General features: G+C 35.1%; 2 protein-coding genes across 2 annotated transcripts in view; both read left to right on the forward strand.

The window, feature by feature from the left end:
* Nucleotides 1-70: 70 nt before the first annotated feature.
* On the forward strand, nt 71-13,714 carry LOC144449017 (cell division control protein 45 homolog). The gene is made up of 18 exons (XM_078139418.1): nt 71-328; nt 572-724; nt 1,217-1,354; nt 2,201-2,275; nt 3,050-3,127; nt 3,588-3,695; nt 4,457-4,521; nt 5,086-5,136; nt 5,621-5,740; nt 6,374-6,445; nt 7,174-7,332; nt 7,949-8,003; nt 9,030-9,080; nt 9,483-9,538; nt 10,396-10,618; nt 11,794-11,915; nt 12,536-12,612; nt 13,071-13,714. Exons 1-18 carry the CDS (start codon nt 278-280, stop codon nt 13,133-13,135), a joined length of 1,719 nt encoding a protein of 572 aa, XP_077995544.1. The 5' UTR covers nt 71-277; the 3' UTR covers nt 13,136-13,714.
* Nucleotides 13,715-16,917: 3,203 nt separating this feature from the next.
* The window catches only part of LOC144449330 (MLX-interacting protein-like), a 39,142-nt gene continuing 29,934 nt past the window's right edge, over nt 16,918-26,125 (forward strand). The window contains exon 1 of the mRNA XM_078139852.1: nt 16,918-17,182. Coding sequence (XP_077995978.1) covers nt 16,938-17,182 — 245 coding nt within the window. The 5' untranslated portion in view covers nt 16,918-16,937. The remainder of the gene's footprint in view (nt 17,183-26,125) is intronic.

Here is a 26,125-nt window from a genome sequence, read left to right on the forward strand (position 1 = left end):
AATTTGAAAACAAGAATGAAGATAGTGGGTCTAAATGACGATGCAATGTAGAGCGTTGGAGAAATAGTTTAACAAACAGACGAATATATTCTTCTCAATATGTCAAGATCGGTTTGATTGGAACACTGTGTGTACATTTTGAACATTTGACCAATTACAGATCGTGTTCTAAAATCACCAAGAAGCCCAACCCGCCAAAGTTAAAATCGGTCCCTCTGTTTACGTTTCCGTCGTATTTGTGCAGTTCAGTCCCACACTCATTTAAGTCAGCAGAAATATGTTTATAACGGACTTTAGAAGAGATTTTTACGACGTTGTGCTACACAAGGTATGTTAAAATTGAATCTTTTAGCGTCACCACTGCCAGATTGTGTTCTGTGAGACTTTGTAAATTGTAGTGAAGTGCACCGAGTCATCTTAAAATTCTAAACAAATTAAATTTACACGTAATAATTACAAATCCGCCCGATCGAATGCCTGTGCTCATTTAAATTTAATTATGTAAAGTTCGGTTTTGAATTTTTTTCTTTTCCTAACAGATATTTATGTTTTCTCTATTCAAAAAAAATAGCGGGTGTTGGTTCTGGTTGCGCTTGATGTAGATGCCATCTGTGCATGTCGAATTCTCCAAAGCCTATTCCAATGTGATCACGTAGAATACACACTGGTTCCTATAACTGGAAGGCAAGACCTGGAAAAGGCATATTTGGAACATTCAGAAAGTGTAAGTAACTATTTTAACACTCAGCTGTGATTGCACATCTGTTTGGCTGACTTTCTATCTATCTATCTATCTATCTATCTATCTATCTATCTATCTATCTATCTATCTATCTATCTATCTATCTATCTATCTATCTATCTATCTATCTATCTTATTATATATCTATCTATCTATCTATCTTATCTATCTATCTATCTATCTATCTATCTATCTTATTATCTATCTATCTATCTATCTATCTTATTATCTATCTATCTATCTATCTATCTATCTTATTATCTATCTATCTATCGATCTATCTATCTGTCTATCTATCTATCTATCTATCTATCTATCTGTCTCTATCTATCTTACTTACTATTGTTAGTATCTCTCTCTATCTCTCGTCATTCATTCATTCATCCATCCATCCATCCATCCATCCATTCAGGTAATAGTTACAAATACATTTCATATATATACTGTAAGTCTAAATTAAAAATGTTGGTTTAGTTTCAGCATGTGGTGATGATTAATTGTGGTGCAAATATTGATATCTTGGACACTCTTCAACCAGCAGAAAATGTGATGTTTTATATTTGTGATAGTCACAGACCGATAGACCTTGTTAATATTTACAATGAAACACAGGTAGGACCAGAGTCTAATTTTGTATTGGACATACAACTCATAAGTACACTCAAGTAAAACATTTGCATGATTTGCTAGCATTCATATCAAGTGTAGAAGTACTGTTTGTTTGCAGAAAACACTTTACAATTTGACTAGTTAGAAAGGCTACATACAAGGTTAACAATTAAAGCAATTGAAAGAGTAAACTTTCACACTTGATATGAATGATATAAGTGAATGTGACAAAATGAGAAAGTGTTTTACTTCAGTGATAAGGGTTGTCCTTAATATAAACATGATAAAAGAGACTGGACATATTTTAGAAATATATTGACACCAACAGTGAGAATGTTTCATAACATACATTGCATAACTTTGTCGATGGTGTAAGTTATAAATGTAACATTGTTTTTGCTAAGCTTTGAGAACATGGTAAAAGAGTAGGGTAAAAGCTAGTAAAATCACATTGTTTTCACATAATTTTGATACAACCTTTGCATATATCAAGGGAACTTTGGTAGATTTTACTTACTTCAGTCATACTGTAGAAAGACTAAGACAATTTACACTTATCCTTCTGATTCTCAAAAAAGTGACACTTTAAACTTTATCAAAGTAATTATTCAATTTTGTTTAAATAGTGGTTTTTTTCACCAAAATTTAATATGATATAATGAATAAAATATAATTAGCATTAGTGATGTCTTATATTAAGTGGATAACTCATTTTTACAAGACCAACTTATTTTTTAGGTGTGTCAGAAATCTGTTTTTCTCATCCATGTTTTAATCCTAAGCTGACAACAGCTTCTATAGGATCTGTGTAATAGGGATTATTTCAGTATTGTCATTGTTTTCTTACAGGTAAAATTACTGATGAAACAAGAGGATGATTTTTCTACCATTCCAGAGTATGATAAGATTTTCAGAGATGATGAAGTAAGTGTTGAAATATTCCTTGCCTTCATCAACAACCTTTGACTCACAGACAAAGTTCTCATTGTCAATTAGATTTAAAAGAAAGTGAGTCAAGCCAGTATGTAGTCTGCAAGGTACGCCATGACGGGGGTACCTTCACATTGGTCAACCCCTCCAAGGGGAGGCCGGTGAGGGGTGGAGTGACACGACGTATCTTACAGTCTAGCTTGTATGTTGTTCAGCCGTATCAGGCTTCTAGCAGACAGTGTGGCATGAATATCTCACGTTACAGACAAGAGTCAAGCTTAAGTATTCACATTCACATTCACTGCAGTGCTTGAATTAAATCCTCTTTCTATCAGGGGGTATTTGTTTGTATATGAAAAAATACAAGTTGAGCAAAACAGGAGTAAGTTGTATGCTTGGTTGTCATATTTAGCCAAGTGAACTGTTTCCACTGCAATTTTCTACTGATTTCTATTGATTTCCATAGGTACTATAGCAGCCTATCAACTTATAATTTTTGTAGTCTAGATATGATGTTAAATAGTCAATGTGCCCTGGACTACTACTAATTTGGTAGTCTAGATGTGATATTTAGTGGTCTATATGTCCTGGAGTACTGCTAATTTGGTAGTCTAGATACAGTGTTTAGTAGTATGTGTGTCCTGTCCTACAGGTACTGATAATATCAAGCCCATTTCATCTTTATATCGCAATTCTTTTTCCTTGTTTTTTATATGATGAAGATGAATTGATAGATTTTCAATGATTGATGATGTTAATATTTTACAGTCAGAAGAGGAAGATGAGGACTCTGGAAATGAAAGTGATTCTTCGGTACCTTCAGGGAAAAGAAGACGTTTAGATGAGGTAAATGAAACAGTGGGAATGGACAATATCTACTGAAGCTAATTTTTTTAGTCTGAAATTTCTAATTTATCTACTGATTATAAGGTTGGAGATGTCAAGTTTGAAGAATATATGTCATGCTGGTACTGGTATCATGTTTGTTGCTAATTTATGTAACTTACTCTGTTGCTAAATTGTATGATTTATATTTGTTAGAGAACCACTATTGCTGTCAAGTTTACTGTAACACTGTATGTTTACAGTGATTTTACTTGCAAACTTTAGTTATCAAATGCAAGAGGCTGAATGTAATAGGGTATGCTGAAGTTTGGAGAACAAATGTTTACTGTGAATTTGCTGAAGTTTTGAATGGGACATTTTTAGAAATTCTTTACTCAATACCATGAAATTATTACTTTAATTTGACAGACATGTTTATGTTGAGGTATTAAAAATTCAGGTCCTTTTGGATGATTTGTAGGATGCCTTAGAAAGGAGAATGGATAGGCGAAGGAAGAGAAGACTTTGGGAACAGGAAAGACAAGATATTATATTTGGATATGAAGAATTTTCTTTCCATGGAACGTCAGTAAGTGAAATAGTATCCTTGTTTACACCAAATTGGTTGTCTTACCTGAACTAGTACTAGTAGTAGGGTTTGGTGTCTGTGTAAAGACAGACTGAAACCACTCCAACATAGGAGTTGTGTACGAGTGTATTTAGTCATCATGATTGACAGATTTGATGGTTGCATCTCTGCTTCTATAGTTTGTTTCTAATAAGGCTGGAATCCTCAGATTTGAAGCATTGTCTTGCCTCAGTTTTTCACCACGTAATTGGAGAACCTTGTAGAACAAATATTGTTATGTGTGTTGTTCAGTTGTAGCATGAATTGTCAGTTCTCTAGGGAGTAAGTTGAGGAAGTTTTATAACCCTATACCATTGTAAGTCCCGTCAGGAGTAATAATTGTACATCGCTGTGATTATGGGATATTCTTTAAGATAAGCTGCTATAAAAGTGTACATTAGTTTGTAGTGTGTGCTACATGTATTATTTGTGTATTACATACAATCCATATTTGATGGAGCATGCCTATATACTTGTACACAAGACTTCTGTCTTGTCTAGTCTTTCTGATAAATCAGTCACTTTCAAGCTTTGTACACCTGTACTTGTAACTGTTCATTGTTATCAATTTCGTTGCAATCAAAAGGCGCAGCTCAGGCTTGAATTTTGATTGGTGAAGAGTGACAAACACAACTTTAATGATGATATTAACTATACATGGACTGATTGCCGTTCATAAACACAAATAATTAACATTAAATTATATTTCTTTTTTTTAACAGTCAGCGATAGTACTTTATGAAGAATTAGCCTGGAAGATGTCAAAAGACACCAATGAATTATTATGGTATGTACTTATATTTACAAGACATGTAGCTACTTTATAATCATCTTGAGAAATCATTGGATTCCCACTACGTTTATATTTGTAGTCATTCCTTAAACTCTTGAGAGTTGTATATTTTAACATACCAGCAAATTATTAACCTGGTTGACAAGTCAATGCCTAATTGGGTGCCTTGTTGTGTTTACTGATAGTTGTAGTATTGGTCACTAACTTGTTTTATAAATAATAATTGGTTTAAAAGGATACTTTTGGGGCAAATGTCAGTTATTTTGGCCAAGGCAAAGCCATGACACTTTTGGGGACGACATCTCTTATTTTGTCTGAGGTGAAGTCAAGGACAAAACTGATGTTTACCCCAAAAAATCTCCCTTATAAATCCATTGAACTGGTGAAGTCTCATACTATGGGGAAGTCATATTTGGAATTGACAAGTTTTTTTTTTTTAAATTGAGGCCATGGTTGAAACAACAGGTTTGAGATGGAGAGGAGTCTAACTAGTTTTAAAGATTACAAAGCTCATACCATGTTGATTTTATAATACTCCACGTTTGATTTACCTTTCAGGTTAGCTATACTTGGTTTGACAAGTCAGATCATTATTGGCAAGATTGAAAGGTAAAGATTTCAGTTTCGGTTTCACAAATAGAATTTGATAAATCAATTTGGTAAATGGTAGGTTATAAAGTAACATATTGGTGGCGCTGCGATAGCCTATGGTACATGTATGTGTGTAGTTCAGGCTATTGTAGGACTACTAGTAACTTTATTTTATAGTTTGGATGACATCATCTTTTAATTCTGGTATGATATGGGTCCCGGTTATTGATGGTCAAATGGTTTGTGTTGCTGGCTCATGATCTACACTTCACTGGTTTGCTCCAATATGAAACTTGCTCAGCAGTGTTATTGAACAAACCAGTGAAGTGTAGATCGTATGCCAGCCATGCAGCTCATTGTTTCTGATTTGATTATTGAAAGAATAAAACAAGATTTGAATTTCCCTTCTCAACTGACTTTATTCAACTTTGTATGTCATTGTATCTATCAATCTCATTGAATTTTATTGTGTACATGATAACGTGTAATTGCTTATTTTCAGGGACAAATATGTGAGTGATGTAGATGAACTTAATCGACATGTATCACGTCACAATCATCCTTTGAATGATGAAGATATGGCAGTGTCAGTGGATTGTCTTAGGATTGCATTTAATAGAGAGTATCCTTTTTATCATGTATATACATCAGAGATTCCATGGTATTTTGTTTCAGCTATATAGACTCACTAGGTATACGGTAAGACTCATCAATCCAGTTGAGACAAATGGCGCCCTCTATGGTATATTATGTAAGGAATGTATGCAGAAAGGGCTTCAATTTAAACTATGTTTGGTAGATTTAGCCTTGTGAATATTTGCAGCTACAATTTTCTTTTGATTTAGATTGGTTTAACAGAAAACCACCTCATAAATTTAGTAGTCTAGATACAATATTTAGTAGTCTATGTGCCCAGTACTACTGCTAATTTCAATCCCTGTTTTCATAGAATATAATATGAGAGTTGATATCTCTGTATGCACAATTAGACATACATACAGCAATGATTAAGAAGAATGTTTTATGGAATATGATAAACTATAATCCACTTCTGAATAGTCTTGGTAAACAATACTTCTAGTAAGTTTTGCAGAATGATATAACTCCATTTCTCCATTTTGCAATTTAGTGGTACCGGTATGTCAAAAATCATGTGTGGTATGTACATGATAAATGGAATAATTGTTGTCAGAGTGTACATATTACACGAATAGAGATTAGAATAGGTTGAATTCTTCCTTACATATTGTACCAGATTACGTCTATCACTTTACAGACATTGGTCTATCTTTGAAAGTCTGTGTCATTCAGTCTATACAGCTTGTAGGTAAGTCACTCTGATTTGACCAATTACACACATGGGCTTAGAGGGCACACTGACTGTCATCGAGTTGACACAGCCTGTACTTTGTATGATATGTAGATTAGTCAGTCTCCGTTTCATGTGCATGATCTGAACAATTACTCACACACACAGACGTGACTACTTGGAACATGACTCTTTGACAGTTAATGTCACCAGGTCTACACAGCTTGTAGGTGTAATAGTCTTTTAGGTCAGTGATCCAGACAGTTACACACAAAAACTTGTTGAGTTGCCTTGAAGCATAAATTGTGATGTGCACACTTGTCTAGACAGCTGTGAATGAAGTAGTCTGTGTCATTGTCCTCACCAGTAGACTTGAAAAAGAGAGCGAGATATATATGGTCAGGCAATGTAAATATTATTCCCCAATATTTTTCATCATTTAACCAAGGAAAATAGGAGCGACCTAAGGGGCCTTGTCATTACTAGTTGATAGACTACCTGTAACAAAACCCTTCAGTCACAATTATTTTTCATGACTGAATAAGAAAAGTATTGATGAATGATGTTGTTATACCTCCACACATGACAAGCATATTTAATGAAAAATCTGGAATGTTTTGACCCCTGTTTCGAGCATCACGACAAAGCCAATGACATAGATGCAAATTGTCGCAACATAGAATTCCCAGGGTATAAATCCTATTTTTTTATTGATTACAATTATACATGTTTTTTGTGTTCCACAGTTTTAAAGTATGGACAATGAAAGGGAAGAAGAAACTGCATGAATTCCTGGCTGATATGGGTCTACCATTGGTTCAGTGTAAACAGAAATATTCTTCTATGGATATCACTTTGAAAGAAAATCTGAGTGAATGGATTAACAAGTCGGCAGAAAAGTTTGGGTAAGACTCACTGATCAGAATAAACTTACACCTGGAGTAAGGTAGCAGATTCAATATTAACTTGATAGAGTGAAATTATAACATTTCATAGCACTCCATGATGATGTTAAAGTTATTGATTTTCAGGTTCCAATATGCGTTGAGTGAGACGACATCATTTATATTGTGACTTTTAGACTTGTTTTGTCTTTATTACAAACATTTTCCTCTTGAAATGATGGAAATACATGTCGGCTTCTTTATATATAATTGTGTGTGATTTTATACAATAATGACTATATGCCATCAATGACAGAGAAGGACTTTACTGGTAAACCCAGGGAATGGTCCTTAGTTTCAACATTGGCCTTTATTTTATCCAGTCTCTATTTTGAATTTGATGTTAGACTTTACAGGGGAATTTGAAAGTGGAGATGATACTGATGGGGAGGGGGGTTGACTCAGTTACATTTTAATTTCCATGTACACACCTTGCAAGTACATTATCAAAGTAAAACATTGCAAATGTCTATGTTTCCTGTCTTTGCTTTGATCTCTCCCCCCCCCCCCCCCCCCAAAAAAAAAGGCCACTTCACTACGCTGTCGTCATACTCATATTTGCTTATTTACCTTACAGGTTAGATGACATATTTCTCCCATCATTCCAAGCACAGTATGGATACAAGAATAAGGTAAAGATGTTTTACTGATAGTAGCAGTTTGAATATTTCAGCTTTGAGAGTTTTAATTTGATATTGATAATGCTAACCTTGGCCAGTGATAAACTCAGGTACTAGTATTAGGTTGTGATTCAGCAACTCCATCCTTGCTATTATATATCAGAAAAAGATGTCCAGTGTAAAAGGAAAACAGAATTCTCTTTCTAGATTTCAATCTTTTGAATGAATACACCGACAAATCTTGCTACATTCTTCTTCTTTAAATGTACTACTATATGTAAAAATGTTGTGAATTTTCCTTATTGATATTGACAGTACTAATAGTGATGTAGTACTAATAGTACTAGTAATGTACCAAATAAGGAAAATTCACAACATTTTCTTGAAATCTTGAACAAATACTAAAAACAGTACTGAACTATCATTTATTTGTGTTTCATAATTTTCATATTGACTTCATAAGGTATGTAGTATTTGAAATCCTCAGTTTGGTAGAGACCTGTTCCCAAAGAATTCTGTAAACATTTTACGGTTTCTATTCAATCTTGAAATCAATCTCTTTTTTTGAAAAAGTAGACTGAGATGTAAAACTAGTCAAAGATTTACATTTAAGATCTTTTTGTACTGTATTCCTCCTGCTGATTCCAAGGAATTCTGACTCTAGAGTAAAATGTCTTTATTCAGGGTAAAACTCAACAAACATTACAAACAAACGATGTATGGTGTTGAAGCGTTGGGTTCTTTCTGTGGAGGCCTCATACACCAACAATCACATTATAAACATCCACTTACAATCTCAATAGATACATAAACATAACTATAAACCCATTGTGACAATGTATAGTACCTCCAGATATCCAAAGTGAAAGTTAGGCAATCAAATTGTCCCGATAATTGTCTATGAAGTGTTTACAAGTTTGAGCCAGCTTTACAAGTTCAGGAAATGAATTTACTGTTAGAAGAGATAACAAGTAACTGCTTTGTTATATTCTGGTCTGAGAGATAACAGTCTTGTGTTTGTATTTGCGTGTCTTGTAGTTTTGTGCTGCTGATGTGGTTCATGCTGTTGGAGCTATCCTGGAGTCAGTGGTAAGATCACTTTCTACACTCTTGCCAGAAGTTTGTAACTGTGACTTTACATGATCGTAAACATAGTACTATTAAAATGTAGATATTTTCGCTGCTAGAAAATTTTGTGATTTTATTGTCTTCAGGTAGTTCTCAAAGACTAATTTTTACTAATCACCAGACTGGTACATTGTGTTCATGTACAAGAAGGTATGTTAGTAACTATTTATTTTTGCGTTTTTGTTTTCTAGCGAAATTAGTGAAAACAAGTCTTTAGTGAAAATTTCCAGGTTTACAGTATACTGAAAAGCTAGGATTTTTTACCACTAGAAAATTTTACAATTGTAGTCTTCAGGTATAGCTCTTCTACTGTTTTTTATTGCTATTATAGTATTAACTTTTATTTTTTTTCCATATTTGTAGGAAAAAGACAAAACTGCTGAACAAAAGTTTCTTCAAGCATTTGATAGCCTATCAAGGTATGTATGTATGTATGTATGTATGTATGTATGTATGTATGTATGTATGTATGTATGTATGTATGTATGTATGTATGTATGTATGTATGTATGTATGTATGTATGTATGTATGTGTGTATGTATGTATCTATGTATGTATGTATGTGTGTATGTATGTGTCTATGTATGTATGTATGTATGTATGTATGTATGTGTGTATGTATGTATGTATGTATGTATGTATGTATGTATCTATGTATGTATGTATGTGTGTATGTATGTATCTATGTATGTATGTATGTGTGTATGTATGTATGTATGTATGTATGTGTGTATGTATGTGTGTATGTATGTATGTATGTATGTATGTATGTGTGTATGTATGTATGTATGTATGTATGTATGTGTGTGTGTATGTATGTGTGTGTGTATGTATGTATGTGTGTGTGTCTGTATGTATGTATGTATGTATGTATGTATGTATGTATGTGTGTGTGTCTGTCTATGTGTGTGTATGTATGTATGTATGTATGTGTGTCTGTCTGTCTGTCTGTGTGTCTGTATGTATGTATGTATGTATGTATGTGTGTCTGTATGTATGTATGTATGTATGTATGTATGTATGTCATTGTCTGTCTGTCTGTCTGTCTGTCAGTCTGCCCATCCGTCCTTTGTCTGTCTGTCTGTCTGTCTGTCTGTCTGTCATGTCTATATCTATCAATCTATCTATTATGTCTGTCTGTATTTCAGTTCATGTAGATATCTATCTGTCCGTATATTTGTCTGTGCAACAGTAACTATTTGCACTAAAAATGATACACCACATTAAACATATACACATGCTTCTTCACATTCCTTGTTCTTTCTTTTTTGACAGAAATAACTTAAAATACTTGTTGAATGGTTTGGAGTCAGCAAAAAAGCAATTGATGGCTATATTGGAGCAAGTGAGGACATTACTAGACATGAACCAAGTCATATGTGCTGGTCCATTCCTCTATGCCTATATACAGACTGGTAGTCCTGATGCACATTACTTCTCACACCCAGTTTGTCTCACAATGTTAGCACGATTTACCTTGGAAGCATACATCAATGCAGTAAGTGCAGATAGTTTTATGTCTGTCATGAAGGCTATCTTACAATGTTGGCACGATTTACCTTGGAAGCGTACATCAATGCAGTAAGTTCAGATAATTTTGTCTGTCATGAAGTCTGTCTCACAATGTTAGCACGATTTACCTTGGAAGCGTACATCAATGCAGTAAGTTCAGATAATTTTGTCTATCATGAAGTCTGTCTCACAATGTTAGCACGATTTACCTTGGAAGCATACATCAATGCAGTAAGTTCAGATAATTTTGTCTGTCATGAAGTCTGTCTCACAATGTTGGCACGATTTACCTTGGAAGCATACATCAATGCAGTAAGTGCAGATAGTTTTATGTCTGTCATGAAGGCTATCTTACAATGTTGGCACGATTTACCTTGGAAGCATACATCAATGCAGTAAGTTCAGATAGTTTTATGTCTGTCATGAAGGCTATCTTACAATGTTGGCATGATTTACCTTGGAAGCATACATCAATGCAGTAAGTTCAGATAGTTTTATGTCTGTCATGAAGTCTGTCTTACAATGTTGGCACGATTTACCTTGGAAGCGTACATCAATGCAGTAAGTTGAGATAGTTTTATGTCTGTCATGAAGTCTGTCTTATAATGTTAGCATGATTTACCTTGGAAGCATACATCAATGCAGTAAGTTCAGATAATTTTGTCTGTCATGAAGTCTGTCTTACAATGTTAGCATGATTTACCTTGGTCATACATCAATGCAGTAAGTTCATATAGTTTTATGTCTGTCATGAAGTCTGTCTTACAATGTTGGTATGATTTACCTTGGAAGCGTACATCAATGCAGTAAGTTCAGATAGTTTATGGCTGTCATGAAGTCTGTCTTACAATGTTGGTATGATTTACTTAAGTGGAAGCATACATCAATGTGGTAAGTTGAGATAGTTTTCTGTTTCTGTGTCCCACATGCAGTCTTTCTGACTATGTTAGCATAGTTTACCTTGGAAGCATACATCAATGCGGTAAGTTTATCTTATGTCTATGAGGAAGACATTTTGAACAAAACTGACTCAAAGAGTTCAAATAGGAAATGAATTTCAGTATCTCTGTTATCAATGTGTTCAGCTTAAAACTTTCTGTTACAAATCAACAAACGTCATAATAATTTTGTGTTGATGTCTTTGTTTTTATTTGTCAACAGAGTAAAAGTAAAAGAGCTAAGACCTTACCACTGGTGATGTGTGCACCGTTAGATCTCGATAAAGGTACTTCAATAGTGGTTGGTATACCACCTAAAAGAGAACAAGAAATACTCACTAAAAAGTAAGTGGATTCACAGCAAAATATCTAAGATATTTAGGTCATGAAGAAAGAGTGTTTTGTTTTTTGTCCCCGTCTGCATCACTGCATGTGCATATCAAGGTACAATGTAGTTTCCTTGATGATATCATTACCAAATGATAAAATAAACGTGGAGTCATGATGGGTGAATGGTTAGCCTGACTGGCTTGGAATCTACAGGTTGCAGGTTCGAGCCCTGTCCCTGTCTGCTGTTTGTTTCTGAGTGGCTTAAGTCCATGGGCAAGATTTGAACCACAACTGTGCCTCAGTCAACTCAGCTGTATAATTGGGGACCTGGTAGGATGTAGGTTGCAATGTGAAGGCTTTAATCCTATGCGCTTAAATGGCTGCAATGGATTGTATGCTCCTCGGCAAGTTGAGGAAGACTAAAGGGCCGTTGTGCCATTCTGATCCGAGCCAGGGGTAATAATTGTAAAGCACTTTGAGCACGGCGTGGGAAAGCGCTATATAAGAACCCAACATTATTATTATTATTATTATTATTATTGCTGTGTATGAAATGCTAGACAAGTAGGTAATGACAAAGTAATAATGCATTTGGTGATAATTGAACATATTGTCTACTCATTGTCTATTTGCAGTTTCTTTGGTAGGGCGTTTGAACAAGCTGGAGAGAAGACCAGTTCAAGGACCTTATTAGATAATTTTGACTCTTCAAGTAAGTTAAAATGTGTCTGAATAAAGTCATATATTGAAAACCGTCTAGATGATATCGAGTGAAAATTTCTATTCACAGTCAAACAATTTCTTGGAAGTGAATCCCAAATCAAACCAAGTTGTACACATTCAAACAGGAAATACAGAATTTATTTTCTGGTTGTACCTCATCTATGACAATGGTTCTGTGATACATGGAATATGAGTCAAAACATGCCGTCTCACCTTTAGTTTCCCCATTTTTCCCTTACAAAGTCATGTATAATTTCATAATTTCATAATTCTTCAACTTTCATTCAGTTGGAAATGATCATGGCATACGGATCTTTGGCATGTTGTGGTAAGGCCCTAATGTAATTTGCATTTAAGTTGGCTGAATCAAGACAAATACTTTGAAATGTTAACTCATTACTTTAATACTAAGTAATCCAAATATTTTCTATTTTTTTCCGACTTCAGTTATAGAAATGAAAACCGAAGACAGAAGTAAATTTTTTGATGCCCTGATATCCCTGTTATCCTAACTTAGACTTTGCTATTACGTCAAGAATTTAAAGACTGGTTTGCACTCTGTGTATTGTAATGTTATGAAATGGAAACTTTGCAGAGACAAAGAGAAATACTTAATTACACTAGACATGGTATTCAACACTATGGGATAGCAAACAGGAATCTATAAAAGACACATAACAAGTGTTTAGCACTAAGAAAGAGCAACTGTACATCAGTACTCCAAGACAAGGTATTAACACAGGGATGACTGGGAAATGTACATCAGTACCCCAAGAAGACGAGATATCAACAAGGAGGGTTAAGGACAGAGAAATGTACACCAATACCTAAGAGAAATGTACGTCAGTTCAACTAAAGTTTAAAGGGATGAGAGAGAATGTAAATCAAAAGGATGAGACAGAAAGTAACACAAAGGAATGCAACAGAAATGTACATCAGTACCCCAAGAAGACAAGATATCAACAAAAAAGGATAAGGAGAGAGAAATGTACACATTACCCAAGACATCAACACAAATGGATGAGAGAGAAATGTACGTCAGTCCATCAAAAGTTTAACAGGATGAGAGAGAAAGTAAAACAAAGGGATGAGAGAGAGAGAGAGAGAGAGAGAGAGAGAGAGAGAGAGAGAGAGAGAGAGAGAGAGAGAGAGAGTAACACAAAAGGATGAGAGAGAAAGTAACACACAGGGCTGACAGAGAAATGTACATCAGCGCTCAAAAACAATTTACCAACACAAAGGGATTTCAAAATGTACAGTTATCCAGTATTCATTCAGGCCTTTACTTCTGGTCTCTAGGCTGCTTGCAAACAACACTCGTCAAAAGACTGAAAGAAATCTTAGTGAAATACCACTACATGTATGTCTTCCAGAGGCTGTCAAATAACTGACAACATACCCATATTCTGTCAGAGGATGTGATAAAGTGTATAGTGTATATAAAAACTATAGGTTTGTATGTGATATGTAGCTTAATTATTAATCTTTATATAGTGTAAATTAAATTAGAACATAATTGTCAAGTATTTTTTCCCTTCACTTTCTTAGCAGTTTTACTTATTTTATCAAGTTAAAGTTTATATAATTATGTTGTAAAAAGTAATAGGTATTGTAAAACTTTTTGTATATTTGTAGTGCCTATAGACCTGTTATTGGTTCCAAAATGCATTGGATTTTGTATGGTAGGGGTGGGGGTGGGGGTTGGTTGCATATGCTACTCAAGGGATGGTTGTCATTTGAGCATGCCTTGGGGTTCTACAGTAAAATCCTTCGCTGTCATTGATGGTGTGTGCTCTGTTCTATAAAATCATTACCAATTCAAGAGTTCAATGTGTCTTGCCATCATTTCACGTTGAAAAATGAAGACTAAAAATAACAACATATGTGGCACTCTCACTCAATGCATCTTGGAACTGAAAAACTGACCATTGCTTAACAGGTTGATTAATTGAATTTCTCAATATATCTCAAACTTTGTTAGTCTGTAAGGTGCACCATGACATACTCTAGTTCCAAACTGGTACAGTATTATGTATTAAAAACTTTATTACTTTACCAGTCTAGTCAAGGCAGTTACAGAAGGTGTTAAATTGTGGTGCTCCCCTGTAGTGAGCGAAGCGCGAAGGGGCACATGTCAGTAGTAATCCATCACAAACTGACAGGCTGTTGTCATCGGACTGCACTGATATGCAAATGTCCTATCAGGACTCGTCTGTTTAAACTAAAATCACATGGGGACGCGACGATGTCATCATGTTTATATGAACACGGTTGGGGGGGGGGGGATACAGAAATATGTACTCGAACAACTGCCTTGACTACACTGGTAAAGTAATTAATACTGTATCAGTTTGGAACTAGACTAACCATGACAGGGCACCCGCACACATCGGTCAACTGGTGGCCAGTAAGAGCAGAACGACACAACATATCTTACAGTCTAACACTTTGTGTACATTTATTGTCTGTCGCAAAAGGTTGGAAAATTGATTTGATATCTTCTTAGACAGACTGAAAATGTAACAAATAGAATATAAAGTCTAATGCAGAAATTATAAATATATCTTATGTGTTATTGTGTCTTGTATATTTTGTGTCTCTTGTTCTATGTTGTATATTTCCAGTTTTGGTAGTTTTTTAGCAAAGGCATTTGCCAGTGGAGTAGATGCAATATTTATTGCATGAAATGACAAATAAATTGAAAGGTGTATTCTTATCTGATTATTAACTTTATACTGGTCTGTCAGTGTGTGTGTGTGTTTGTGTGTGTGTGTCCGTGTGAGCCCTCACCATCACTAATTGCACTATAGTTACTTATGACATTTTGAGCTCATTGTCTATTCTGCGACAGCTACTTCTTAGGGCACTGCCTGTATTTAATTCTGTTTCTCATTGTAACACCTTATAAATGATGGGTTGGTTCGTTGGTTAAAAATGAAAAAAGTAAGTATATGTGTGTACATGTTGGCGATATTTCCAATTCATAATTGTACTTTCATTCAGAAGGAAACATTCAATCATTTGTTTTTATTATAGTCCCCAAATTTCAGCAATAAATTATCATTTCAATATGTGGTTGTGGGTTGCCATTGTACAGTCGGTGACATGATTTGTTTCTAATCCTGCCACAGAGGGCATCAATTTTTAAAAACAAAATATTTTGCTAGATTGAAGAAATGTAGGGTTATTTGGGTTATGATTGAGAAACAGAATTAACTACAGTCACCCCTTTTCTGGCTATGATATTGCTATTCCTGTATACATCTCTACCCCCCTCCATCTGTTGCAGGCAGTGGGGGGGGGGGCATATCAATATAGTTGGAAGAGCCTACAGTTGGATGTCATCCAATCACAAATGGTGATCAAGCAGAAGTATAAAATGCCCAAATTTTGAATGGAATAGTGAGTGAACAATAGGAATAAATGGATTCTTGTAATACCAAGGGCTTGGGCCATTTGTGAGAGCAAACATTGGTGTCTGCATCTGTGTGTTTAACAGCTGGAATTTAGTTTCATTTCTATTTATAGATTTATTTATTTATTCATAAACATGCAGTCCCATAATTCCGTAATATACAAACTAAAATACTTTTAAAATATACATACTTTAAATATTAGGGTAAGGTGGAAAGAAACCTCTGAAATCCTAGTTGTGTGCACTCCCCCCCCCCCCTCCCCACTCAATATAATTGTCACAATAGAATGTTTTAACTAGATCATTAATTTTTAATGTACAGGTAAAGGTCCTTCCTACCTCCGTGGTATAAACTATAAAGATGGGGATCTTGTCAACATGTGTCTGAATGGAGTGTATAGTCGTGTATGTCTGTGTGTGTGCCTTAAGTAATTAAAATCCCGATTTGATTCAATAAATAAATTGATATTTTTCTTTTCATTTATCTCAGAAGCTAGTATATGCATTTCTTATACTGTATAACTTATAAGTGTATTTGATTATGATAGCTTATATCACTTTGTCAATAAATGAACTCAATAATATACAATTTATGCAACTATAGAATGTCATTCTCCCAGTTTCACTACGACCATTACAACTATGTGCTACATTCGCACAAGCAGCACATGGCATGGCACGCATGTGTTTTTTGTTATTTTTCCATTACATCGATGTTCGTTTGTTCTCATTTTCCGCGAAGCTTGTACGCATGTCCCATGCAAATTACCAACAATCAATATGGCGCTGCATGTTACCCTGTGATGCTCGAAATTGTTCGTGAAATCTCCACTGAATGGCTGAAATTTAAATGATACTTGGCACAACGTGACATTTTAATGCCTTTCGAAAAGCATAGGATGAGTACTGCAACTATTAACCGCGATGATATCGCTCAAAGTCGTGGTAATATGTCAGAAACTATTCACTCTGGGCATTTCATGGTTAGCGATATCCACGACAGGGAGTTAAAACCAGGCTATGATTTTAGCAAAGCCAGAAAAGATACCTATAAAGACTATAACTTTGTTCCATCGGGAAACTCAAATACAGCAATTGATGCCTCCCTGAGTAAGCTGTTTGAATCGCTGACCATAGCTTTCAGGTAGGTGTATTTGTAAAGACAAGAGCGTGTGTGTATGCTGTGTGATGGAGGATCGAATATTGGTCCGTCGATGCGATGTGACCTAGCTGACTTCCACCATGCACATGACGCGACGTGCTTGTTTGCACGTTTTTACTGTGGACTTATTTTGTTCGTGTCCAAGTATATATGATGTGACTGTTAGATTGCATATTGTGTATTCATTCAGTTGTACCTTTTCATTCTTTGATTTCCGTGGAAAATTCCACATTGTGAACTTCTTTACGACGGTCTATGACGTAAACACATTGCAATTTATGGTCTAAATAAGTGATGTCTAGTGTTTTCCTGTAGATTTTGTGAATCCGAGCCATGTCTTTTACACAGTTCCACTATATATGATATTTATGATAGAAGGAGTGTATCTGAATCAGGGCATTTTGGGTGTTAGACTTTGTGATATTAGCATAAACCCATAAATTCACACCTTATCAAGTTGCCAAAAAGCTAGCTCAGCAACATCGCATCGTTACCGTTATGTAAGCAGTTATTGTGACCCATGTATGCCATCGAGTTGAACTTTCACCTTTTCATTATTTTTCTTCTCCCATAACCATTTCCTCTCAATATTCAGTTTAATGTACTTGATGTGAAATAGTTTGATAAAAAAAAACTTTTCTAATGACAAAAGGAGATTATGATCAAGATACATGTATGCATGCAATTGTAAGTAAAATTACCCTACCACCATTAAATGTTGCGTTGTTATCAATAACTTGAGAGATGTGTATAGCATTTGTAATTCACATTACTACAGCATACAGTATATGGTATTTAACATATTGAGTTGGATTTAATTTGAATGAGGTCTAGAGAAATTCTACACCACACTGTTAAAGCCACACAAGCATCTCTTTGTTGATGAAGGTTACTTGGGGCTACTATTACACATACATGTAATAAAGCCCCCTCCAAACTTTAAATGATTTGTAACTCCCCCCCCCCCTCCAAACTTGATGTAATTGTCATGTATAAAATGTCATATAACTAATGATGAATAGTAAAATCGTCAATCGATGACCAGTGCACCACAGATATAATAGGGAGAATTAGCCTTAAAATCGTATGTAACATATATGATCAAAGCATAGACCCTCCACATCGAGGGTCTATGATCAAAGCCAATTATTTGTTGTACTAGCTAGCTTTTGATATTTTTACTCCTGAATGTATGACATATCAGACTATTGTAATACTGTAGACCTAAATATTTTCACCACTAGAAAATTTTACGTTTTTACAGTTTTCAGCTAGTTCTCGGACTAATTTCTACTAGTAATATAATTACCAGACTGGTACATTGTGTTTATGTAGAAGGAGGCATTTTAGTCACTACAATGTACTTGTTTTTATGTATTTGTTGTCCAACGGAATAAGCGACAATAAGTCAAGCAAAAATTCCCAAGTTTACACTTTAGCTAAGCTGAATGGTTGTTACCATAAAACCAAAGCAAAACATTTTCGCTGTATGTACCACAATTGTTTACTAGCATCCATGTCAAGTGTAAATGGTAAAAATAATAAAACAAGGGAACTGTAATGCTGACTAAGTACACCATACTGTCAGTGTCAAATTGATATGAATTTGTACATTATATAGCCTATTCTTCATACAGTTACATTAGCCAATGAATATTCTTGTCTTGAAAGTTCATTGTCAACTGTATCTGCCAGCCCAGGCTATTGTCTCAAGCACAATAACATACAGTGGGGGATTGTTAGTATTGTTAGTACTTGCATGCAGACAATGTTTTCACATGCTTATTCTCCTTTCTACCTAAAAATATATACAAAAGTGGTATTTTAATAGTTCCCAAAAACATGAAAACTAACAGTTTAATTTTGATAGCTGCAGAGGCCATTGTTTCAGTCCTATGCTTTTGAAATCATTGCCATTGTTTCTTCTAATTGTTTCAATGTAAATCATTGTTCTTTTGTTAGTCATAGACAGAGTGTTTGTTGCATCAAATTATGCAAGCGACAACTTGTGAGTGAGAAAAGGAACCCTTCAAGCTTATATGTAGACCCTCCACTAACGTTGGTAGAGGGTGTGTGCTTCAAGTAAGGCTAAAAATAAAATACCATGTATGTGTGGTACTATTCAATGAACACTCTCATTGTTAGTGCAGCTGACAGTTGTTGTTTATTACTAGTAATTTCTGTGCTATGAACCGAACATTTCATCACTCTGATGTACCTTTTATCACTGCTAATCAGCTAAGGACAAGGATGTCATAAGACGTGATTTATTGAGGTTTGGGTCATGGCAAAGCAAGTTGTGTTCCTAGCTATATGGGTGCTTTACATGTACATGTAAAAGGTCTTATTGTAGTCTAGGACCTCAGATAAAAATGTTAACATTTTTTTCTGTCAGTTCCATGTATTCCATTCCTTTCTCTGGTAGCTATTCACATATCCATAATTGTGTTTTAGAATTGAAATGAAATGACAGCTGTCTTATTTTTTGTGCAAAAGTCAGAGACTGTATTTTTGCCATAATTTATTGCATTCTATTTATTCTAACAATGGCCAAATTAAGAAATATCTGTCTTTCAAATACACAAATTGTATGTAGGTTTTCTCAAATTCTTTTGAACCCTTTGTTCAAAATTCTTGAGGGTATATAATTGTTTTATGTGATTTTGTTTTAGAAGTATATAAGCTGCTAGGGAGACATGTTATCAGTGCTATTAAGTAAACATGTATGGCTTTGTGGGTGCCTGATTGAGGTGTCGCACATGAATCATCAATTTCCATTGATAATATGGTTGTTATGAAGTGTATGCTCAGACCATTGAAGGTCTGAAGTGCATGTAACACATTCTTAGCCATCTCACCCCATGGAATGATTGTAAAAAAAATAGAATAAAATAAAAAATAGAATACATGTCGTGAAATGATATCTTCAGATCAGCAGTACATACAAGGTGACCATGAACAGCTTAGTTGAAGCAGTTACAGTCAGTTTTCTGTGACCCTGGTATAAAGACCCTCAGTTTAAATGAAACCAGAAGCTACTCATTGTTGTTGTATCTGTAGAAGTTCACCAAACAGAGATATGGTACATTTTTGTACCTGCAGCATATTTGGTGTATGCTGTCTATGGCAATTTTAATGTGCAAGCCGTGCAAAATATAGACAGTGATATAGCCACAGTATATTGAATGTATACCTGGGGGGTGGGGGTGGGTATGTCAGTAGAAGTTCACCAGACAGAGATATAGCTGCAATATCAGTCACAAAGATACAGCCACAGTATACTACATTGTATATGTGACTTTGTAGAAGGTCACAAAGAGATATACAGATGTCGATAGACAGTGACCTCGCCATAGTATATTTAGTGTCATGATGAATTGCAGCTTAAAAGTTAAATACAAGTAATATATTATTCTATTGACAGAGATAGTAATTGTATTGTAGGTAACATCTTTATCAGTTTAAAAAGTTAAGTCGGTGGTAACGATAAACCTTGTCCCCCATCTAAACCATGAACAGCTTGAGTAGATGAAACATATTTGTTTATTATGCATACTTCTGTTGCACAGAGCATTGTGAACTCTCTATACACTCTTAACCCAATACTTGATGGGGTTCATGAACTGATGTATTAAACTACATGCTACAGGTACTGCAATGTTTAGTGTACATTGCGACATATCCAATGTATACTGTAAATATGACATTATTATAAAAAAAAAGTATACTGGTAATTTGACTGATTATTAATACAACCACACTGGGTATGCACACTGGGAGAACATTATAGAAAACATGAATGAAAAATACACATCTCAATATTGTCTATGGAGAATACAAATCAGCTGTTCTATTTTTGTCAGTTACAGTATTGTACATATTGTATACCTGATAACCTTGGTAGGTTTGGGGTCATATGTCTACTAAATTTTATCATTATGGTGTTTGTGTGCTGGTACACCCATGTTATTTATGACACAATTGACAACAGTGCTGTAGTGGAAGGTAGTGTAGTGTAGTATAGGGGCTGTAAAGTTCATCTAAGGACACTATTGTCTCCCTCCATGTTATCAAGTCTTGAAATAGAATTCAAATCCAAGGTAGCTCTCACTGATGTTTTTACGTGTGACTAGGATTCTTTGATGATAAATGTATGGTGTCTGTTATTCTTGATATTTCATGATGATATGATGATGATGGTTGTGGTGGTGATGATGATGATGATGATGATGATGATGATGATGATGATGATGATGATGATGATGATGATGATGATGATGATAACGACAATGATGATGATGATGGTGATGATGATAGTGATGATGATGATGATGATGATGATATAAAATATCACATTCATGTTTGTGATTTTAAAAAATGCTATTCCTGATATCAAAATTTTATCATGATTTATACGATTGATGGAGAAATTTGTCAATTGATACCTGTATTTTGTTCTTTGGACCTTAATACCAGTGTAGTCAACAGTCTGTATGTGTATTATAAGACAGCAACTTATACAGTAGTTGTAATATTTTATCACTAGCAGTGAAAACGTTTGTGTAAGCTCCCCATGGAAAAGGTTCACAATAAAGTTTGGTGTACCTCTTCAACCTTTTCACCCAGACTGTGACAGTAATGTCACCAAGTCAAGCTTGTTTGTGCATGTAGACAAAGTAACACACAAAACATACTAGTCATACAATACAATCCTGACAATGTCTTCTAAGTTATTGGCACATACATGTATGTTTATAGTTTAAATACATAGTTTTTTTCCTAGGTAGAGGTTTTGTTAACCAGTCAAAATCTACCTGTGTTCCAGGACTAGGTATTTTACCAGGGTTCCTGACCGAAATTATGATACAGCAATTGATGCAAGTTTTAGCATATTCTCCTATTCTGTTACCAAGGTTCCCAAATCTTGGCAAAACTTGTTTATATTGTGGTCTGTGATTTTGCCCTGATCTCTCACTAACTGCTTATATTGTAATGCTTTCAATGGCAATTGATCAATTTAGCCACATCACAAATAGCTGTTTGTAGATATTTACATAATATTCGTTATATGTAAAGTATGTCATGCTTGTGCTCATCTCAACAGCTGACATTTACATATTGACTTCATTTGAATATGATCAATCAGGCTGATGTATGTTATCACTCCCCATTGCAACCAATCAGTTAATTTGAGGGAGTATTTTCAAACAATCAGTTTGAGTGTATGATTTTCAAACCACATTGGTAGCATTACAAGCAGTTAGTGACATAGTCTCTGTTACCCAGACTCTCACCGCTAGGGGCTCTTCTACAAGACCACCCAGATGATGAGTGTGGGGAAACCATGTTTCAACTACCCCACACCAGTAGTTTCACAGTACATTTGTTGTAATTTAGATGTCTCACTCACTTGAGAAGTGATAACTTGTCGTGAAAGTATCTAAATCGTTTTAGCCTACAATGTTGGACATGAAGTATTCCCCAGCATGCACTACTCTTATAGCTACTTCCTGTGCAAGCGAGTTGGAATCTCGTTTCCCCAGTCTTGCGTTTGGGGAGGTCTCGTAGGCAGAGCCCCCCGGTGACGAGAGTCTGGGTAACTGAGACAGCAAAGCAAAAACTCAGATCATGATGTAAACAGGCTCGTCAGTAAATGTGGAAGCTAAACATATGGTGTTTACCTATTGATGAATGATAGATTTTGACGGAAAAAAGCAGTTTTGGAAGTCTCGTGGTCTGTGGTCTCGTTTGTATAAGTAAAAGTACTTGCAATAACTTGACATAACCAACTGTAATGTGTAAAGACTCAGTCTCTGTATTGCAGGAAGTAGGTTATGGGCTATTGCTGAAAACAGTAATTTCATTGTTCATAATAACACAACAACAGCAGTAGCAAGCTGTAGTTAGTTGAACACATAGTTGCGGTGAGTGATAAAGGGTCACAGACAGGTTTGTCTTATCAGCTGGTCGTCACTTCCAGTACAAAGGTTATTAACAGCTGCTATCATGTCTTAGTACTGTATTCCTACCTTTGGTACTTCGATATCTGACCTCAGTCACCACAATGTAACCACAAGGTTAATTATACTTAGATGGCTGTCAATAACACTCACACAACCTCATTTCCTAACAGTTTACAATACTCAAATCAAAGTCCTTTTGGTGTGAAAAAACTCCAAGATTCAGCAATTTTTGTACCATTACTACTAGCAGCAATATTATCACAGTAGATTCATAATCATATTCACATAGTTGAACATTTACATATTTGAGCTAAATATTCATTTTAATGTAGTATATGCCTCGAAAATAAAAACTGTGCACTTTTGGTGTAACTCCAACCCATTCTCAGTTAAAATCCATTTAAAAGATTGGGTCACGATACAAATTTTGTCAAAATGGTGTCAAACTTAAGCCTTGTTAGAATCCAATATGGCCGTAGAATCCAATATGGCTGCCAAATGTTAACTCTATAGGAAAATCAAAGATCATCGTGAATTGTTGGTCAACCGGCAAATTTCTAATATTATTTCAAAACGATAAAGAACAAGGTTTTGTATGACCAAGTTTGGAGAGATTGTAAGAAAATTGATTTTCAGGATAATTGGTCCCCAAAGAGGAGGCGATATTCAAATTTACAAAAATGGTGTAAAGAATGAAATGTGGACCAGTTAAAGAAGAAATTTCTGTATTAATTTGGAGTATTTATTAATACGAAGTACATGTAATTAAACTATGACATGTGGATGTCATCATTGCCAATGCTTTGTATTAGGTTAGAGGGAAGGAGGGAGAGACAGACATAGACAGAAGGGTTTGGGTAGGTTTAGGCACTATACAGCTATGATATATGTCAAACTAGTGATTTTGCTATTAAAGACTATGCTGTGACACACAACCTTGAGAATGGACAGTTGTAAAATCTGGTAAAATTCATATTTTTTTGTGTACATGTACATCCAACCTTAGTCTATCTGCTAGACCTCAGATGTTCTTCCGATACAATTTACGACACTCGACCAAACTTTGCTATCGAGGATGATCAAGCCCTCACTGCGAACTTTGTTCGCTTATCGTATCGGAAGAAAGCCTGAACGTCTAGCAGCAAGACTAATCCAACCTTTACTTTTGTAGGGAATCAGATCAATTGTTTGCAACTAGGTTTAGACTCAACCAACTGACTGCATTGTAACACAAAACTTCATACTGTACGTACAATCATGTACTTTTGTACTTCTTGTTTTGTATTATAACAAAGGTACAGCACTTCTTTAAGTTAATACTGTAGAACAGAACAGCTTGAATTCCAGTTGCCAAGAGACTTTTCATGGACATTAACAATATACAGTTTTCTATGATAGTGACCACAACTAGTATCGGCGCAAGAACTCCAGACTAGATGTCTGATCCCCCTCATTTGTCATCGTAAGGCATCAAGATGTCAAAGGTCACCAATCTGTCAAATAATGACCAGTAAGTCTTGAAATATAGTAAATTGTCTGGTAAGCGCTCTCCTTTTCAAAACAAAATTGACTACATCAGCTTTGTACTTCAGAATAGTGTTGTTTATGTTGTTGACACTGTCAAGGTCAGTGTTGTCAATTTTTGAAATGATTGTCAACAACATTGCATAACAATAGGTTTGTATAAAAGGGTCCTTAGATATTATTGTAAGTACTGTTGGAGTAACTTACTTAGTAATATTAATAAAAAAAAGCTTGTTCCTCTAACCTAGATAGACTTCTAAGTATGCTGACAGTGCAGTTTTTGCATAGCTGAATGGGTGCCAAGCTGCAGTTGTTTTGATCGAACTGAAAGTGGGTCATGTCAGACAATTGACATTTTTAGATAGACAAATACAAAAGTGATTGTAAGGAAATAAGTCTCATATATTATCTCTGTCAGAAGGTCAGGATTTATTTATTGCATCAAGAATGAAGTGTGTGTGTGTCTGTGTGTGTGTGTCTGTGTGTGTGTGTGTGTGTGTGTGTGTGTGTATGTGTGTGTGTGTCTGCCTGCGTGTGTGTGGTGTGTGTGTGTACGTACGTACGTACGTGCGTGCGTGTGTGCGTGCACACATGCATGTGTGTGTGTGTGTGTGTGCATGAGTGTGTGTGTATGCATGTGTGTGCATGTGTGTGTGTTGTAATAATCAGCTGAGAACAGCTGTGGTAGGGTTGTAATATTCCTGCCATATGCTTCATTTTATGTTCAAAATTAGGTTTCAAAGTTGAAAATGTGGATTTGGAATACCAACATGTTCAATGAATGTCTTTATTTTCCAATATCAATAAAGGATGTGTACATTTCTATATGAAATTAGCTGTTGATAGGATGATAGATTACAGAAAAGAAGTCACTCACAAATACTGATCAAGGGCATAAGTAATACTATGCTAATAGAAACCATTACAGGGGATTAAGCATAAGCTTATAGTTTTAGAGACGATAACAAGAAAACTCCCTGAACTTTAAACCACATCTACATGTAATATGGAACTTGTAATCCAGACTAAGCATGCTCAGATGCAAAGGACTATGGGATTATCTGTGGTTATCGTAATACCTAATATGGAACTACCGATAAAATATTCCTCTCGCAATGATCAGGGTAACTATGAATTGATCATTCATGGTTGCAAACAATGTATCAGTTATGTTTACAATACCAATTCATTAGTATCTATGATCACATTTCCCATGATGCAACATTCAACATGGTGGGTTTGCAAGTTCCCTATTGAAAATACATACTTGTGGTTAATCCCCTGTAATTGGTTAACTTGCAGTTTATTGCTGTTTCTGTAATGTACCAAATGAGAATTCATCTGTATACTGCAAACAGACCATAACAAGCATGACCCAGTTACATACTAATCAGGCTCTCTGGTAAACAAGATGTAGACAAATTACTGTGGATTTCTG

This window comes from Glandiceps talaboti, chromosome 18, assembly GCF_964340395.1.
Source record: "Glandiceps talaboti chromosome 18, keGlaTala1.1, whole genome shotgun sequence".
Taxonomy (NCBI): Eukaryota; Metazoa; Hemichordata; class Enteropneusta; family Spengelidae; genus Glandiceps; species Glandiceps talaboti.

Excerpts from the sequence above, each read along its gene's own strand:
- LOC144449017 (XM_078139418.1), top strand. The coding sequence starts at position 278 with ATGTTTATAACGGACTTTAGAAGAGATTTTTACGACGTTGTGCTACAC. Across the intron at positions 5,741-6,373 it reads AGGATTGCATTTAATAGAGA|ATTACGTCTATCACTTTACA; the intron begins GTATCCTTTTTA and ends ATATTGTACCAG. Across the intron at positions 12,613-13,070 it reads AGATAATTTTGACTCTTCAA|TTATAGAAATGAAAACCGAA; the intron begins GTAAGTTAAAAT and ends TTCCGACTTCAG.